This window comes from Thalassophryne amazonica, chromosome 9, assembly GCF_902500255.1.
Source record: "Thalassophryne amazonica chromosome 9, fThaAma1.1, whole genome shotgun sequence".
NCBI lineage: Eukaryota > Metazoa > Chordata > Actinopteri > Batrachoidiformes > Batrachoididae > Thalassophryne > Thalassophryne amazonica.
The window spans coordinates 74,587,409-74,606,087 of record NC_047111.1 but is presented as its reverse complement, the minus strand read 5'-3'; the positions used below and the strand labels follow the sequence as shown (position 1 = coordinate 74,606,087).

General features: G+C 41.7%; 2 protein-coding genes and 1 non-coding gene across 3 annotated transcripts in view; 1 reads left to right on the top strand and 2 right to left on the bottom strand.

Annotated features, from left to right (window-relative positions):
- Positions 1 to 4,371, top strand: part of birc2 (baculoviral IAP repeat containing 2) — a 31,186-nt gene extending 26,815 nt beyond the window's left edge. Inside the window, 2 exon segments of the mRNA XM_034178389.1 lie at positions 3,471 to 3,512; positions 4,025 to 4,371. Coding sequence (XP_034034280.1) covers positions 3,471 to 3,512; positions 4,025 to 4,218 — 236 coding nt within the window. The 3' untranslated portion in view covers positions 4,219 to 4,371.
- A 788-nt stretch (positions 4,372 to 5,159) lies between these two features.
- rpl23a (ribosomal protein L23a) lies at positions 5,160 to 18,350 on the bottom strand. The gene is given in 6 exon segments (XM_034178395.1): positions 5,160 to 5,219; positions 5,448 to 5,517; positions 5,798 to 5,974; positions 6,222 to 6,271; positions 6,273 to 6,403; positions 18,311 to 18,350. Coding segments are annotated over 6 exon segments (468 nt in total). The 5' UTR covers positions 18,336 to 18,350; the 3' UTR covers positions 5,160 to 5,204.
- LOC117518021 lies at positions 6,095 to 6,170 on the bottom strand. The gene has a single exon (XR_004562892.1). It is a non-coding gene; the product is annotated as a small nucleolar RNA Z17 (small nucleolar RNA).
- Positions 18,351 to 18,679: the final 329 nt, after the last annotated feature.

Genomic DNA, 18,679 nt, shown 5'->3' with positions numbered 1-18,679 from the left:
AAAACAATTCCTGTCCAAAACAAGATAGTGAACACAGGCCTCACCCACAGGAATGTCATTCCTCCTGTTGACCACCTGGAAGTCTGTGTTTGTACATTGGTCTACCTTTGGTGGTGTGTATAAAGCCTCGGCCCCACCAAACCATGATAATGAACCCGCATGGGGTGTCAGCGATTATTTGAAGAAAGATCCACGCTTTCATCTACAACCCTGGCAAAAAGTATGGAATCACCGGCCTCGGAGGATGTTCATTTCAGTTGTTTAATTTGTAGAACAAAAGCAGATCACAGACATGACACAAACTAAAGTCTTCAAATGGCAACTTTCTGGCTTTAGAAACACTATAAGAAATCAAGAAAAAAATTGTGGCAGTCAGTAACGGTTACTTTTTTAGACCAACCAGAGGAAAAAAAATATGGAATCACTCAATCCTGAGGAAAAAATTATGGAATCATGAAAACAAAAGAACGCTCCAACACATCACTAGTATTTTGTTGCACCACCTCTGGCTTTTATAACGCTCGCAGTCTCTGAGGCATGGACTTGAGTGACAAACAGATACTCTTCATCAATCTGGCTCCAACTTGTACATGTTCTCTTCAGGCAGTCATCTTTATAAATCTACATTGGAACGGCAACCAAACAAAAGTTCCAGCATCATCACCTTGCCCAATGCAGATTCGAGATTCATCACTGAATATGACTTTCATCCAGTCATCACACAGTCCACGATTGCTTTTCCTTAGCCCATTGTAACCTTGTTTTTTTCTGTTTAGGTGATTAATGATGGCTTTCGTTTAGCTATTCTGTATGTAAATCCCATCTCCTTTAGGCGTTTCTTACAGTATCGGTCACAGATGTTGACATCCAGTTTCCTCCCATTCGTTCCTCATTGTTTTGTTGTGCATTTTTTGATTTTTGAGACATATTGCTCGTCGTTTTCTGTCTTGACGCTTTGATGTCTTCCTTGGTCTAACAGTATGTGTTGCCTTAACAACCTTCCCATGTTGTTTGTATTTGGTCCAGAGTTTTGACACAGCTGACTGTGAACAACCAACATCTTTTGCAACATTGCGTGATGATTTACCCTCTTTTAAGAGTTGATAATCCTCTCCTTGTTTCAATTGACATCTCTCGTGTTGGAGCCATGATTCATGGTAGTCCACATTGGTGCAGCGCTCTCCAAGGTGTGATCACTCCTTTTTAGATGCAGAACTAACGAGCAGATCTGATTGGATGCAGGTGTTAGTTTTGGGGATGAAAATTTACAGGGTGATTCCATAATTTTTTCCTAAGAATTGAGTGATTCCATATTTTATTCCCTCATGCTTGGTCTAAAAAAGTACTGTTACTGACTGCCACAATTATTTTTCCTGAGTTCTTATAGTGTTTTTCAAGCCAGAAAGTTGCCATTGAAATGACTTTAGTTTTGTGTCATGTCTGTGATCTGCTTTTTTTCTACAAAATTAAACAACTGAATGAACAGCCTCCGAGGCCGGTGATATCCATAATTTTGCCAGGGGTTGTATTATGTATCCGGTATGAAGAAGTTCTATGTGCCGCTAAGTACCTCACATGTGCCAGGTATCAGCCTCTAGTCCAGCCTCAAATGGCTCTTGTCACCCGCAGATGATCACATGTAGCGCCATGATAACACGACATCAGTGCACGTTTGGCATGGGTTTGGGCCCAAACCTCCAGCCCTCCCACAACTGGGTCCCCTTAATCATTTTTTTTTTACGCAGTCAAAATTATACTGCAGTACATTCCGGTAGGTGTGCGCCAGGCTGCTGTTCAGAGTCATTAAATGCACCAGACTGGCTAGAACCAAACCACGAAATTCACTGGACGTCACCTCAGAGCGCTTCCTCTCGCTGGATTTATTTCTTCTGTGGCTTAATAGCATTTTGACAACCGTGATCCACTTTAACTTTGTGTTTGTCCATTAATGCCTGTGAAATCGTGCTTTGTGGTGCGCACATTCTGTTGACAGTTGCCCTCTGCTTTCCTTCTCACTGGCTGTTCATTTCTTCCATGGGTTTAAACACACATTTGACACCATGATCCAACTTTTGACTTTGTGTTCGCCTGTTATTGACTGGAAAATCACTCTTTTGTGCATGCTGCTGTTCTGTGTCCCTGGACAGTCACCTCTGCAGCTCCTTCTAGCTGGCTTCCTATCCATCCGCGGCTTTAAACACACATTTGACACCGTCAGCCAACTTTTAACTTTGTGTTATTGACTGCAAAATCACTGTTTTTCGAGCTGGCATTTTGCGTAAATGCCCTTTTTGAGCTCAAGTCATTGCATCAGCTCGCACAGAGCACAGCTTATCTGATCCATTATAACAAGATATTAAATCTATCATAAACATACTTTTACAGCAGCTCATAAAGAAGGAATGAACATGCAACTGTTTTACCAAGCTATTACAATAACAAAGTTACCTTTTAAGCTGTTCCAAAATACACTCTCCACTTCATGGAGCAGGAGAGAGGGGACAAAAAGGGCCCGGATGTAATGGTTTTGTGATTCCATAAGTGATTAGAGGTGTTTTCAACATCCAAACTGACAGAAAATGATTAATCCACTACAAAACAATTATTTTATATACAGCATCTGGCACACACATAGCAGATGGGATTGTGCACAGGGGCGCTGACCCTGTCCAAAGTAGTCTTCATAGCTGCCAGGTGCTCAAATAATGGGCTTTTAACAGCCTAGTCCTCATCACAAACATGCCTCTGTCATGCATGTTAGTCCTCATAGTAACTCGCAAACTGCCCCATGCTGTTGTTGCTAAATTTTGAACATCTTGAAATTAGCACCACACTCAGATGAGCCTCATTAACTGAATACACTGCCTCTAAGAGCCACCATTCTCCCATGATAGTTGAATAAATCCTCATAGCCAAAAAAAAAAAAAAAAAAAAGTTGCGTGGCTCATTAGTCATCCTTCATTATTTAGTGGGACCAGGGCTAAGAATTGTAAACATTTTAGGAAAAAAAGTTGAGTGGCACTGCATGTTCTGCAAATGTGTTTGTCGTTTCTGTGTTGCTGTCACACTCGACAGTGTGTCTCCTTTATGTCCGTGCTCTTCTGTCCAGCAGGCTCCAGTTGGAAATTTGTTGAGTTGTAGTCCATGACTGTTGGTCTCAGCCGAGTCATTTAATTATGGGGAAAATTTTAGACCAGACATTTTGAATACCATTTTGATGAAATATCACCATTTTAAAGCTTTTTATTCTAAGTTTAATGCTCCAGGGGCCATCAAAAATGTAATGGCATTTTTGTTAGTTTCTGGTTATGATAGGTCATGTGATAAGATTTAAAAAAAATTTTTTTTTTTTAAAACCTGCTTTTCAAACTTTTGTGAGATTTTGATGATGAAAGAAATCAGCACACAAACATCTTATGTTGATACACTTTGGACCAGTCAGAGTTTATATTTTCTTTTTATATTTACAGCCCAGTCAACGGAAGCTGCATCACCAAGTCAGGATCTTTCAGGTAAAAACACTCAAGACACATCTGTTTAAGAAACTGAGGTTTAAAACATTAGCTATTCTTTTCCATGCACTTATTTTCTCCCACCAGTCCTGTGCATACCACCAAAATGTTACTCCTATTCCACAGCGATACTGAGAAACCCATCGCTTAGCCCCCAGAATCGTCGATGACGAACTCATCTTAATGTGTCTTAGCTGCAGAAGCTATCAGACAATATCTAGTGATTTTAAAACATTCTCCAGAACACTGATGTAGGGTTATCTGACGAACTCATCTTAACGTGTCTTAGCTGCAGACGCTATCAGACAATATCTAGTGATTTTAAAACATTCTCAGAACACTGATGTAGGGTTATCTGACAAACTCATCTTAACGTGTCTTAGCTGCAGACGCTATCAGACAATATCTAGTGATTTTAAAACATTCTCAGAACACTGATGTAGGGTTATCTGACAAACCTATCACCATCTGTCCTTTGAAAGGTTTTGTTAAAAGTGCGTCTTCCTGTACAGATCTCCCAATGGAGGAGCAGCTGCGCCGCCTGCAGGAGGAGCGAACCTGTAAGGTGTGCATGGATAAAGAAGTAAACATCGTCTTCATCCCATGTGGGCACCTGGTGGTGTGCACAGAATGTGCACCTTCACTACGAAAATGCCCAATCTGCAGAGGTCTGGTTAAGGGCACGGTCCGAACCTTCCTGTCTTAACCAGGAAGTAGTTTTGACTAATCAGTAATTAATGTAAGCAATATGATATACATTATACATTTATAAACTGTTGTAGGATATTGGGGGGGGGGGGGGGGGGGGGCACTTTGCCCATTCAAAACATATTAAGAAAAGAGTTGCAAAAATTGTTATTCTGAAGAACCAGTTCAAGGTCACATTAAGAATCCTCAGATTAACAACAGTGTAGTACTTCATTTGTTAATTTTTTGTTCAGGACTCCAGTAAATTAGTTTTTATCCTGTAGTTTGTAATCCTGGCCAGCTGTTCTGTGGGAAGGTCATTTGGACTGCATTACTTGTTCCATTCTCAACCATCAAATATATTCTTCTGCAACACAGGACTCATTTCAAAGACATCATAAAATACAAATGAGGAAACAGTGCTGACTGTTTCTCAACCTAAATTTCACTGACTTGTCATTTATTATTAGTCTCTGAATGTTGATCCAGAGATGTAAATATAAAAGCACCTTATAGCTTTTTCTGTATTGCTGCATATCATCTTAGCACCAAATTGACGACTTTCAGGTATGTTCTGGCCTTTGTTGTTGTTGTTGTGGAAATAAGGAATCTTTGTGGACAGCTGGTGATGCAAGTCTTCTGTTCCAAAATGGCAGCTTTGCCGGTAACTTATTCACTGATGTAATAAACTGATATTACAGTAAACTCCATCTTGACCTTTTTCCATCTTTAATTCACTCCAGAAATCGGTACATGCTCTACTCTTCACAGGCCTGGCAAAGACCTGTTTTGACAGTGTCAAGAGGACATTTATATAATTATAGTTTCTCTCATCAACTTTGCATTTTCACTTTTTCATATTTACCCCTTTAGTGTCCACCCTCAAACAAGACTGCACTGCCAATAGCAAACCTTAAATGTTGATGTATACAGGAGAAGACAACTTGCAAATTTAAGTTTGTTTGTACAAATATTTATTTTTCTACAAGTCTTGTCACACCCACTTCAGATAATGCCAATCTGTAAGGAGAGAAAAGGACAAATTACAAACTGTTCTCTGAATCAAAAACACCTGAACCTGAGTGATCTGGCATCAGTGGTTCCTTTGAATGCATCACAGACATTCAGACTCTAACTTAACATCACGTGCACAGGATTAACAAGTCAAAGAAACTAACTGTGGTACTGAATTAGAAATGATAAAATAATTTATACTGGATTACTGTTAACCTAATTTGGAACACATACCTTGTTTGCAACGTCCAAGGCATCGTAATCTGGTGCAAGACGAACATATGCCTTCTTTTCACCATCAGGCCTGAAAATAGGTCAGAAAATACATGTCAGGAAAGGTTTTCTCTCCCACCACCCTCTTTTTAAGCCAACTGTTCACATCAAACCATCTATTTCACTCTTACTGAGTTAAACTTAACCAAATACAATTTTTTTGTGACAGAATGCTGACTAAAAAAAACAAAGTTCTTATGTGTGCCCAACAAATGGAAATCTGAGAGAGTCTGTCAACCCAGATGTCACATCAATTTTTTTAAAGGATATATTAAAATGTATAAAGTGTCAGTCTGGATTAAAGCTAATACCTGATCAACGTGTTGACTTTGGCAACGTCGATGTCGTACAACTTTTTGACTGCCTGTTTGATTTGGTGTTTGTTTGCCTTGACGTCTACAATAAACACCAGCGTATTGTTGTCTTCAATCTTCTTCATAGCTGACTCTGTTGTCAAGGGGAACTTGATAATGGCATAGTGATCCAATCTGGAAAAGAAAACAGTCCACGAGAATAACAACCCAAGATCCAAAACCACACAAAGGCTGCATATTCATTTGTGTCCTGCCAAACTAAATTATTTATAGTTCTACCACCATTCAGAGTTGGGTGCATCAGTAGTCTAAAAAGTAAGAATCATTTTTTTTTTTTCATACTTTGGTCGCGACAAACATCATTTGCACCAAGTTCAGTGGGTGTTTTTTTTTTTTTTCTCCACTGCATTCATCCACTCACTTGTTCCTGCGAGGAGCACTTTTCCTAGGGTACTTGGGCTGCCTGCGCAGTACGGAGGGTTTTAGGGCGACGGAAGGTGGGAGAAGTCCTGATCTTCTTCTTCCTTTGGCTATGTACACCTTTGAGCACAGCCTTCTTGGCCTTCAGAGCCTTTGACTTAGCCTCAGTCTTGGCAGGGACAGCTATGACAAAAAAGACAGGCACAAATGCAACTTTTCAGTTTGTAATGATCCTCACACATGCACTTTGCTGACACCACCACAATTACCCCAAAGAAATGTACGCACTCCCCCTGCTTGGTACCACCATGCCTGAATCCTAGGGAGAAACACTGAAATCTCAACTAATTTGACAATTCTGCCATAAACGGAAACACTGATGGCTGACTGGTGGAAGTGGACAGTAGTATCAGCACCTTTCAGTCACCATGGACTGCAGGCATCTGTGCTAGTACCTTTTACCTTCTGTTAAATGAGCCATAGAAATTAAGGAGTGTATGAATGTGACAGAGGCGAGCTGGAGACACTGTGCGTGTGATAGTAAATCTCACTCCCTGACAACAATAGGAATCTGTGACGTGAGACATACACAACACAGAGGTTAAATAAAGATTACAACCCCAATTCCAATGAAGTTGGGATGTTGTATAAAATGTAAATAAAAACTACAATGATTTGCAAATCCTCTTCAACCTATATGTAATTGAATACACCACAAAGACAAGATATTTAATGTTCAAACTGATAAACTTTTTTGTTTTGTGCAAATATTTGCTCATTTTGAAATGGATGCATCCAATACATTTCAAAAAAGCTGGGACAGTGGCAACAAAAGAGTGGGAAAGTTGATGAATGCTCAAAGAACACCTTTGGAACATTCCACATGTGAACAGGTTAATTGGAAACAGGTGAGTGTCATGATTGGGTATAAATGGAGCATCCCCAAAAGGCTCAGCCGTTCACAAGCAAAGATGGGGCGAGGATCACCACTTTGTGAACAAGTGCATGAAAAAAAATAGTCCAACAGCTTAAGAGCAATGTTTCTAAATGTTCAGTGAGTTGGCTCTCACTGTGGTATTGTATCACTTCCTGTTCCGGAGCACAGCGGTGTTTTGCTGTATCTGTTAGCTGTTTAATCTGCGCAGTTAGATTGATCTAGTTAACTAGATAACGATTTGTTTCACAGTGTAATCTTCACGTGCCTTAACTAAACCACTCCTATGCTTAATCACCTCTAAATTATTTACACATTATTCACTTTGTGTGTTTTTAGGAAACCGCTAGCTTAGCGCAGCTACTAGCTTTTAGCCGGTTTAGCATGGCGGCTTCTCCTGTCTCTCCCAGACTTTTCTGCTCTGGGTGTGAAATGTTTAGTTATTCCTCGGCCTCCTTTAGCAGTAATGGTACTTGTAATAAGTGTAGCTTATTCGTAGCTTTGGAGGCCAGGCTGGGCGAATTGGAGACTCGGCTCCGCACCTTGGAAAATCCTACAGCTAGCCAGGCCCATGTAGTCGGTGCGGACCAAGGTAGCTTAGCCGCCGTTAGTTCCCCTCCGGCAGATCCCGAGCAGCCGGGAAAGCAGGCCGACTGGGTAACTGTGAGGAGGAAGCGTAGTCCTAAACAGAAGCCCCGTGTACACCGCCAACCCGTTCACATCTCTAACCATTTTTCCCCACTCGGCGACACACCCGCCAAGGAACAAACTCTGGTTATTGGCGACTCTTGTTTTGAGAAATGTGAAGTTAGCAACACCAGCAACCATACTCAAATGTCTTCCGGGGGCCAAAGCAGGCGACACTGAAGGAAATTTGAAACTGCTGGCTGAGGCTAAGCGTAAATTTGGTAAGATTGTAATTCGCGTCGGCAGTAACGACACCCGGTTACGCCAATCGGGGGTCACTAAAATTAACATTGAATCGGTGTGTAACTTTGCAAAAACAATGTCGGACTCTGTAGTTTTCTCTGGGCCCCTCCCCAATCGGACCAGGAGTGACATGTTTAGCCGCATGTTCTCCCTGAATTGCTGGCTGTCTGAGTGGTGTCCAAAAAATGAGGTGGGCTTCATAGATAATTGGCAAAGCTTCTGGGGAAAACCTGGTCTTGTTAGGAGAGACGGCATCCGTCCCACTTTGGATGGAGCAGCTCTCATTTCTAGAAATATGGCCAATTTTCTTAAATCCTCCAAACCGTGACCAGGGTTGGGACCAGGAAGCAGAGTTGTAGTCTTGCACACCTCTCTGCAGCTTCTCTCCCCCTGCCATCCCCTCATTACCCCATCCCCGTAGAGACGGTGCCTGCTCCCAGACCACCAATAACCAGCAAAAATCTATTTAAGCATAAAAATTCAAAAAGAATATAGCACCTTCAACTGCACCACAGACTAAAACAGTTAAATGTAGTCTATTAAACATTAGATCTCTCTCTTCTAAGTCCCTGTTAGTAAATGATATAATAATTGATCAATCAATCAATCAATTTTATTTATATAGCGCCAAATCACAACAAACAGTTGCCCCAAGGCGCTTTATATTGTAAGGCAAGGCCATACAATAATTACGGAAAAAACCCCAACGGTCAAAAAACGACCCCCCTGTGAGCAAGCACTTGGCGACAGTGGGAAGGAAAAACTCCCTTTTAACAGGAAGAAACCTCCAGCAGAACCAGGCTCAGGGAGGGGCAGTCTTCTGCTGGGACTGGTTGGGGCTGAGGGAGAGAACCAGGAAAAAGACATGCTGTGGAGGGGAGCAGAGATCAATCACTAATGATTAAATGCAGAGTGGTGCATACAGAGCAAAAAGAGAAAGAAATACTAAGTGCATCATGGGAACCCCCCCAGCAGTCTAAGTCTATAGCAGCATAACTAAGGGATGGTTCAGGGTCACCTGATCCAGCCCTAACTATAAGCTTTAGCAAAAAGGAAAGTTTTAAGCCTAATCTTAAAAATAGAGAGGGTGTCTGTCTCCCTGATCTGAATTGGGAGCTGGTTCCACAGGAGAGGAGCCTGAAATGTGGTCTATTAAACATTAGGTCTCTCTCTTCTAAGTCCCTGTTAGTAAATGATATAATAATTGATCAACATATTGATTTATTCTGCCTTACAAAAACCTGGTTACAGCAGGATGAATATGTTAGTTTAAATGAGTCAACTCCCCCGAGTCACACTAACTGCCAGAACGCTCGCAGCATGGGCCGAGGCGGAGGATTAGCAGCAATCTTCCACTCCAGCTTATTAATCAAAAACTCAGAGCTTTAATTCATTTGAAAGCTTGACTCTTAGTCTTGTCCATCCACATTGGAAGTCCCAAAAACCAGTTTTATTTGTTGTTATCTATCGTCCTCCTGGTCGTTACTGTGAGTTTCTCTGTGAATTTTCGGACCTTTTGTCTGACTTAGTGCTTAGCTCAGATAAGATAATTATAGTGGGCGATTTTAACATCCACACAGATGCTGAGAATGACAGTCTCAACACTGCATTTAATCTATTGTTACTCGATTGGCTTTGCTCAAAATGTAAATGAGTCCACCCACCACTTTAATCATACCTTAGATCTTGTTCTGACTTATGGTATGGAAATTGAAGACTTAACAGTATTCCCTGAAAACCCCCTTCTGTCTGATCATTTCTTAATAACATTTACATTTACTCTGATGGACTACCCAGCAGTGGGGAATAAGTTTCATTACAGTAGAAGTCTTTCAGAAAGCGCTGTAACTAAGTTTAAGGATATGATTCCTTCTTTATGTTCTCCAATGCCATATACAACACAGGGCAAAGTAGCTACATAAACTCTGTGAGTGAGATAGATTATCTCGTCAATAGTTTTATATCCTCATTGAGGACAACTTTGGATGCTGTAGCTCCTCTGAAAAAGAGAGCCTTAAATCAGAAGTGCCTGACTCCGTGGTATAACTCACAAACTCGCAGCTTAAAGCAGATAACCCGTAAGTTGGAGAGGAAATGGCGTCTCACTAATTTAGAAGATCTTCACTTAGCCTGGAAAAAGAGTCTGTTGCTCTATAAAAAAGCCCTCCGTAAAGCTAGGACATCTATCTTAACTAATTATAGGCCAATCTCCAACCTTCCTTTTCTCTCAAAAATTCTTGAAAGGGTAGTTGTAAAACAGCTAACTGATCATCGGCAGAGGAATGGTCTATTTGAAGAGTTTCAGTCAGGGTTTAGAATTCATCATAGTACAGAAACAGCATTAGTGAAGGTTACAAATGATCTTATGGCCTCAGACAGTGGACTCATCTCTGTGCTTGTTCTGTTAGACCTAAGTGCTGCTTTTGATACTGTTGACCATAAAATTTTATTACAGAGATTAGAGCATGCCATAGGTATTAAAGGCACTGCGCTGCGGTGGTTTGAATCATATTTATCTAATAGATTACAATTTGTTCATGTAAATGGGGAATCTTCTTCACAGACTAAGGTTAATTATGGAGTTCCACATGGTTCTGTGCTAGGACCAATTTTATTCACTTTATACATGCTTCCCTTAGGCAGTATTATTAGACAGCATTGCTTAAATTGTCATTGTTACGCAGATGATACCCAGCTTTATCTATCCATGAAGCCAGAGGACACACACCAATTAGCTAAACTGCAGGATTGTCTTACAGACATAAAGACATGGATGACCTCTAATTTCCTGCTTTTAAACTCATAAAACTCAAGTTATTGTACTTGGCCCCACAAATCTTAGAAACATGGTGTCTAACCAGATCCTTACTCTGGATGGCATTACCCTGACCTCTAGTAATACTGTGAGAAATCTTGGAGTCATTTTTGATCAGGATATGTCATTCAATGCGCATATTAAACAAATATGTAGGACTGCTTTTACTAATTCATGCATTTATTTCCTCTAGGCTGGACTACTGTAATTCATTATTATCAGGTTGTCCTAAAAGTTCCCTGAAAAGCCTTCAGTTAATTCAAAATGCTGCAGCTAGAGTACTGACAGGGACTAGAAGGAGAGAGCATATCTCACCCATATTGGCCTCTCTTCATTGGCTTCCTGTTAATTCTAGAATAGAATTTAAAATTATTATTCTTCTTATAAGGTTTTGAATAATCAGGTCCCATCTTATCTTAGGAAACTCATAGTACCATATCACCCCAATAGAGCGCTTCGCGCTCAGACTGCAGGCTTACTTGTAGTCCCTAGGGTTTGTAAGAGTAGAATGGGAGGCAGAGCCTTTAGCTTTCAGGCTCCTCTCCTCTGGAACCAGCTCCCAATTCGGATCAGGGAGACAGACACCCTCTCTACTTTTAAGATTAGGCTTAAAACTTTCCTTTTTGCTAAAGCTTATAGTTAGGGCTGTATCAGGTGACCCTGAACCATCCCTTAGTTATGCTGCTATAGACTTAGACTGCTGGGGGGTTCCCATGATGCACTTAGTGTTTCTTTCTCTTTTTGCTCTGTATGCACCACTCTGCATTTAATCATTAGTGATTGATCTCTGCTCCCCTCCACAGCATGTCTTTTTCCTGGTTCTTTCCCTCAGCCCCAACCAGTCCCAGCAGAAGACTGCCCCTCCCTGAGCCTGGTTCTGCTGGAGGTTTCTTCCTGTTAAAAGGGAGTTTTTCCTTCCCGCTGTCGCCAAGTGCTTGCTCACAGGGGGTCGTTTTGACCGTTGGGGTTTTTCCGTAATTATTGTATGGCTTTGCCTTACAATATAAAGCGCCTTGGGGCAACTGTTTGTTGTGATTTGGCGCTATATAAATAAAATTGATTTCATAATATAATAACAAGATTCAGAGAATCTGGAGAACTTTCTACATGTAAGTGGCAAGGCTGAAAACAAACATTGAATGCCCGTGACCTTCGATCCCTCAGGCGGCACTGCATTAAAACCGACATCATTGTGTAAAGGATCTTACGGCGTGGGCTCAGGAACACTTCAGAAAACCATTGCCAGTTCACATCGTTAGTCACTACATCTACAAGTGCAAGTTAAACCTCTACCATGCAAAGCAAAAGTCATACATCAACAACATCCAGAAACGCCACCACCTTCTCTGGGCCCGAGCTCATTTGAAATGGACAGATGCAAAGTAGAAAAGTGTGCTGTGGTCTGATGAGTCCACATTTCAAATTGTTTTTGGAAATCATGGACATCGTGTTCTTCGGCCAAAAGAGGAAAAAGACCACCCAGATTGTTACCAGCGCAAAGTTCAAAAGCCAGCATCTGTGATGGCATGGGGGTGTGTTAGTGCCCATGGCATGGGCAACTTACACATCTGTGTTGGTACCATCAATGCTGAAAGGTACATCCAGGTTTTGGAGCAACACATACTGCCAATAAAGGATATTCAGTTGCATTATGGATCTGTATAGCGGGACTTGAGGCCTAAATGGGAACTAAGAAAATTTATCGACACGAAGACAGAAGTAAGTAAACTTTATTTATATAGCACTTTTCACAGACCAGGGTCACAAAGTGCTTCACATGATAAAATCAATAAATACAAAATAACACATACAAACATTTAAAAGAAAATCAAGCTAAAATGCAATTTTTAAAAAGTGAGTCTTAAGTTGCTTTTTAAAAACATCGACAGAGTCTATCGAGTGAAGGGAGCAGGGAAGCTCATTCCAAAGGCGCGGCGCCACGGCTTTAAAAGATCTGTCCCCTCGAGTTTTAAAACAGGTACGGGGAACCATCAGCAGGTTCAGGTTGGAGGACCTCAGGCCCCTGGTGGACACATACGGTTGGATCAGTTCCTTGATGTATTCCGGAGCCTGCCCATGCAGAGCTCTAAATGTAAGCACCAGGATTTTATAATTTGTCCTAAACGAGACAGGGAGCCAATGCAGGGACTTGAGTATTGGGCTAATATGGGCTCTCCTGTGGGTGCAGGTCAGAAGCCGTGTAGCGGAGTTTTGCACAACCTGCAAACAAGCCAGTTCTTTCTTATTAAGACACGTGAACAGGCTGTTACAGTAATCCAGTCGCGAAGATATAAAAGCATGTACAATCATCTCTAACTCTTCAAAAGACACCATTTTTCGAAGTTTAGCGATATTCCGGATCTGGAAAAAACAATTCCTAACTAACTGTTTCGTATGATGTTCCAGAGACATCCCTTTATCCAAGATAATGCCAAGATTGCGCAGGCTGCCCTTAACTGAACTATTCAGTTCACCAAGGTGCAGCCTAATAGCAGGCACGGCACTCTCCGGAGCAACAATCAATGATTCAGTCTTATCAAAGTTCAGCTGCAAGCTGTTTTCACTGAGCCATTCCTTAACTTTGGTGAGACAATTGGTTAAAGAATTGAGTTTCTGGGTCTCAGTTGTTTTAAAGGAGCAGTACAGCTGCAGGTCATCAGCACAGAGATGATCGGATACGTCACAAAACTGCTGGATCAACTTGCCGAGAGGGATGATATACAAAAGAAATAAAATAGGTCCCAGAACCGAGCCCTGCGGCACACCCCACAAAAGGTCAGCAGACTCAGACATCACATTATCAACAGACACACTAAACGTTCTACCAACCAGGTAGGAGCTAAACCACTCTAATACAGGACCCGACATCCCCACCAGATCCTGTAGTCTCCTGATCAGGATGCCATGGTCAACTGTGTCAAATGCAGATGACAAATCCAACAAAACCAAGACAGTGCATTTGCCAGTGTCAGCGGCCATCATAATGTCACTTGACACTTTCAACAGAGCCGTTTCAGTGGAGTGAAACTCACGGTACCCAGATTGAAAAGTGTCATAAATGTTGTTAGTCTGCAAAAAGAAAGTTAGTTGGGCACAGACCAATTTTTCCAGGACTTTAGCCAGGAAGGGGTTTTTTGATATTGGCCTAAAGTGCTTCAGATCTGTAGGGTCCAGTCCAGCTTTCTTAAGCTGTGGCTCCACAACAGCATGCTTAAAAGAACTGGGGAACACACCAGTCGACAGGGACATATTAAACATTTTGGCAACACATGGCCCAATAGAATCAAATACATTCATGAAAAGTCTAAAAGGAAGAACATCTAGTGTACTAGAAGATGGTTTCATTTTGCTGATGATGGATAAAATGTCCTCCTGTGTAACAGGAGCAAATGATGCCCAGCATTGAGGGGGTGGTCCCATATGCTGGGGGCCTTGACAAGGTGGCACTGACTGTGGCAGTCTATCTTTTATAGCCCTGACCTTATCAATAAAGAAAGTCAGAAACTCATCACTAGTAGTTTTATAGTGAACAGGAGTGACATAAGTAGCAGGTGCCACAATAGAGTTAATAGTTTCAAAGAGCGCCTTGGGATTTCCTCTATTAGAGGAAATCAGCAGATTGAAGTAGTTTGCCCTGGCCTCTTCTAACATCTTATTTAGGGAGGCTATTAGGTCTCTCAAATGCAGCCTGTGGACCTCCAATTTTGTAGATTTCCACAAGCGTTCAATTTGACAACAAGATCTCTCTAGATTCATGATTGCATCATTAATCCAGGGGCAGAACTTTTCACGAGATGCATTCTTAGATTTAAGTGGTGCAACTTGATCCAAGATGGTTGCACAGTGACCGTTAAAGCTGTCCACAAGGCCATCAATTTCAGTGCATTCACTAAAAAGAAGAGGATCAAACTTATCACAAAAATGTGTGGATGTTGCCCCTGTAATAATCCTCCTTTCTACCTTGGAGAGCACAGGCCTTGGCTGAGACAGCACCCTCAAGTCAAAGAGAACACAGAGTGGTCGCTCAACATAACATCCTCTACGCACACATCAGTAACATGCAGACCCAATGTGAAGACCAGATCCAAAGTATGGCCTTTACTATGGGTGGGGCCTGACACATGCTGTTTAAAATTAAATGTCTCAGTCACTGATAAAAGTTCTACAGCATGACTTGATGTGTCAGTCAATGTGCAAATTAAAATTCCCCCATAATTAAAACCCTTTCCAATCGAATTATGGATGTTAAAAGGTCTGTAAAATCCTTTAAAAAGGTCCCAGCAGGGCGATAAATCAAAATACAATAAAAAGTATCTGAGGAACCAACTTCCATCATAAGTACCTCAAAAGAGGCGGCGTGATCTGTGTTCGTATGTCTGCATGTGAACCTGTCCTGGTACACAGCAGCCAGGCCCCCACCACGGTGAGAGGGGCGGGGCTTTCCCACAACTAAACAGCCAGCCGGACAGAGCTCATTTAAATGTATGAACTCGTTCTCCCTCTGCCACGTTTCAGTGAGGAAAAAGAAAATCCAGGTTCCTCCTTACAAAAAGTTCATTAATAGAGAATGCTTTATTTGTGATGCAGCGTGCATTCAATAATCCGATCCGACTCAGCGATGACGCCTCGGTCGAGCCAGCAGGAAGCAGCGGGATTGGCTGCAGGCATCTCCCACGGTCATGTGACATCCAGCTATACCGGCACAGCCCACGTCGCTCCCAGGATGTACACAAAGATGGCCGAGATGAGCCAGGGATCCAGGCGGGACGTCCATCAGGGATACAGCGATGCAAGGGCCAACCATTGCTGCATGGAGGGATCGCGGAGAGCGTTAGCAGAGCAGCACCGCCAGCCATGTCCTGCTGAAGAGAAACGGGGCACAGCCACCTGTAGCTTCGGTATGAGCGAGCCACAGACCTCGCCTCACATTTTACCCGAAACTGGATGCCCGCTCTGCAACCTTGAGGCTTTGAGGATTTCCTCTTGGACCCCTTTTTGGAATTACCTAGACGATGCAATAACAGGTATTCCTGGGAGGAACGCGAGCACACAAACGGGGGTGGGAAAGTTTGTTTGTATCTGTCCCAGTCATTAAAAAGGCATTCCATTGACTCTTTGATTTGAAAAAGAGAGCCTCGATCATAACTCCTTACAGCATAGACACAGTCGCAGTCCGTCACAACTGATATCACGGCACAGACGATCAGAAACATGACAGAAAGTCGGCACATTAGCAGGCAAGACGCAGCCCAAACAAACACAGGCGCCATCTTGCCCCCAAATGGTGTCGATAAAAGATAACGTAATGACTCTTAATTACTTCTTTTGACCAAATGATCTGTAACCAATCTTAAAAGGTTAATGCACAACACTGACACATGAAAATTTCAGATTAGTCCATTTCGGATCAGAAAAAAAAAAAAAGACGCACACACCTTCAGTCCTGATTTACGTACAGTCACTTGCCCAGTTCTGGATCATTGCCAGTTCCGGATCAGTTCCGCCGCTGTTTTTCGTAATCAGAGCGAATAAGCCAATACTTGGTACCAATGGAAAGACTGATGTTTTGTCTACAAACGACCACAAGCTCGACTGGATCCAGCCATCTTTGTGATCACCAGAGGAATCAAAACATCTGGTCTCTGTGGTGTGCGTGCATTTTCTGACTCACTCATTCCTGCAAGTGTGAAAGTGACGATCTCTAAGAAGTAACAAAGGTGAGTTAGCCATTCAGTATCACTGGTTCTAGAGTGGGAAAATACTTACTTACTTGGGTAGAAAATGTCAGTGTGTTATGCCTTGCTGTTAAATTGCTGCTCGCATTTATCTCCGACACGAAAATTTGCCGGTTGTGGATCACTGAAGCAGCAGCCCCGTGTCAGTACTTGTGAGCCATGTGTACTTTGGGGGTCATCTCAACATCATGAATGGGCAAGAATGTGGGGGCTTTTAGTTTTTAATTCGGGAGAAATCTCACCTCTACACATTTAAAACCCTCCTTTGCTCTCCATCTCTAACAATATAATGTGTGAAATGACAGCAAGTTGGGGCATCTTGTGCTATCCCCCACTTCATTGAGTTAAAAGCTTAGGGCGACATGTCAAAATCCAAGAATGTTTATTACCACACATTTTATTTTATCTTCATTTATTAAGGAATGCCACCCAATATGAGTAAACACTTCATTTTTTGCTCGTTAAAAATGTATAACAATGCCTTTCGAAACTAAGTAAATTCTCATTTAATAAGTATAATTTATATCATTTTGTGTTCAAAACATTCTCGGGCACAGTGTGTATCATTCTGCATTAGAAGGGCTCCAGCCAGATGCCAGGAATGCCCCCAAAGTGACACAGAGTGTCGTGATCCATTTCCGGCAAATATCTGCACCACACATAATGTGGCTTCACATGTTAAGTAGAAGGGCTACCCCATCCTGACTTCTTCAGCTAGATAACATCCAAATACCCAATACAACAATACCCAATAAAGGATATTCAGTTGCATTATGGCTCCGTATAGCGCAACTTTCAAAAAAGTGATCCAGAACTGGGCAACTCGCTGTAGTAAGTCACAATGCCTACCAGCCCCTGGAGACCTAAACGGGAACTAAGAAAATTTATGGACGTGAAGACAGAAGATAACGTAATGACTCTTAATTACATCTTTTGACCAAATGATCTGTAACCAATCTTAAAAGGTTAACGACAACACTGACATGAAAATTTCGGATTAGTCCATTTCGGATCTGCCAATTTTCTGAATTAAAAAAACAAAACAAAACGCACACACCTTCAGTCCTGATTTAAGTATGACTGTCTTAATTCCAAACATAAAACAGGACTTCAGGTGTGTGCAAACTTGACCTGCTCTTTCATCAAAACTGGACTGGCATCAGGAAGGACATTTGGAATAAAACCTGTGCCAAATCCCAATGCAAATCTGTGATGAATCCACTATGGCGACCATGAACAAATGGTTACCTAACAAAACAAAAAAATAAAGATCGGACTGGATATCCTGGACTGACAGAATATCCTAAAAAACGGCTTTAACAAGTTACTGCATTTCAAACACCACTAAACATACATTAAATACCGCTGCTTAAACGTCATAATACACACAAAAGTCGTATCAATGAGGCGTACATAATCTACCGTATGAGGACAGAATGTTTCGAGGGACCTGCACCTACATTATCACGCTAACGCTAGCCTAGCATCACGTTACAACACGCAAAGCCGGAGACGCGCAATCATGTGCACATTCACATACTCGACAACAATATACCCAGATGTTTTCAAGCCCTATGAATAGAATTTTGCTTTCTGATAACACCTGCTTATTAAATCAATGGCACGGTTTCGTATGAGCGATGAATTAAATAAGCAAAACTAAAAGATTAACAGACCTTCCTTTTTCACCTTCGGTGCCATGTTGAGAAAGGAAGACCACGCGGGGTTTTCGACGGGATAATACACGGGCGAGATCAACCCGCAGATGTATCGCGAGAGTTAAAAAGCTCCCTTTAGTTTGACAAAAGGCACATGGGAGCTCGAGCCCGGGTTTGATGTTTTCTTCTACTCAATTACATTTGCCTTAAAAAATAATAACCAGTGTGCCAATAACTTCACATATACTTTTAGTTGTGTTTCAAGTTACCTTAAGAAACACTGACTACAAAATTAGCTCAGTATTGCTGAACATTTTAAAATTCTGTAGTTAGAATTTAGATGTACCAGTAATGCTTACAAAAGTGTGTCACTCAAAAACAGATCCA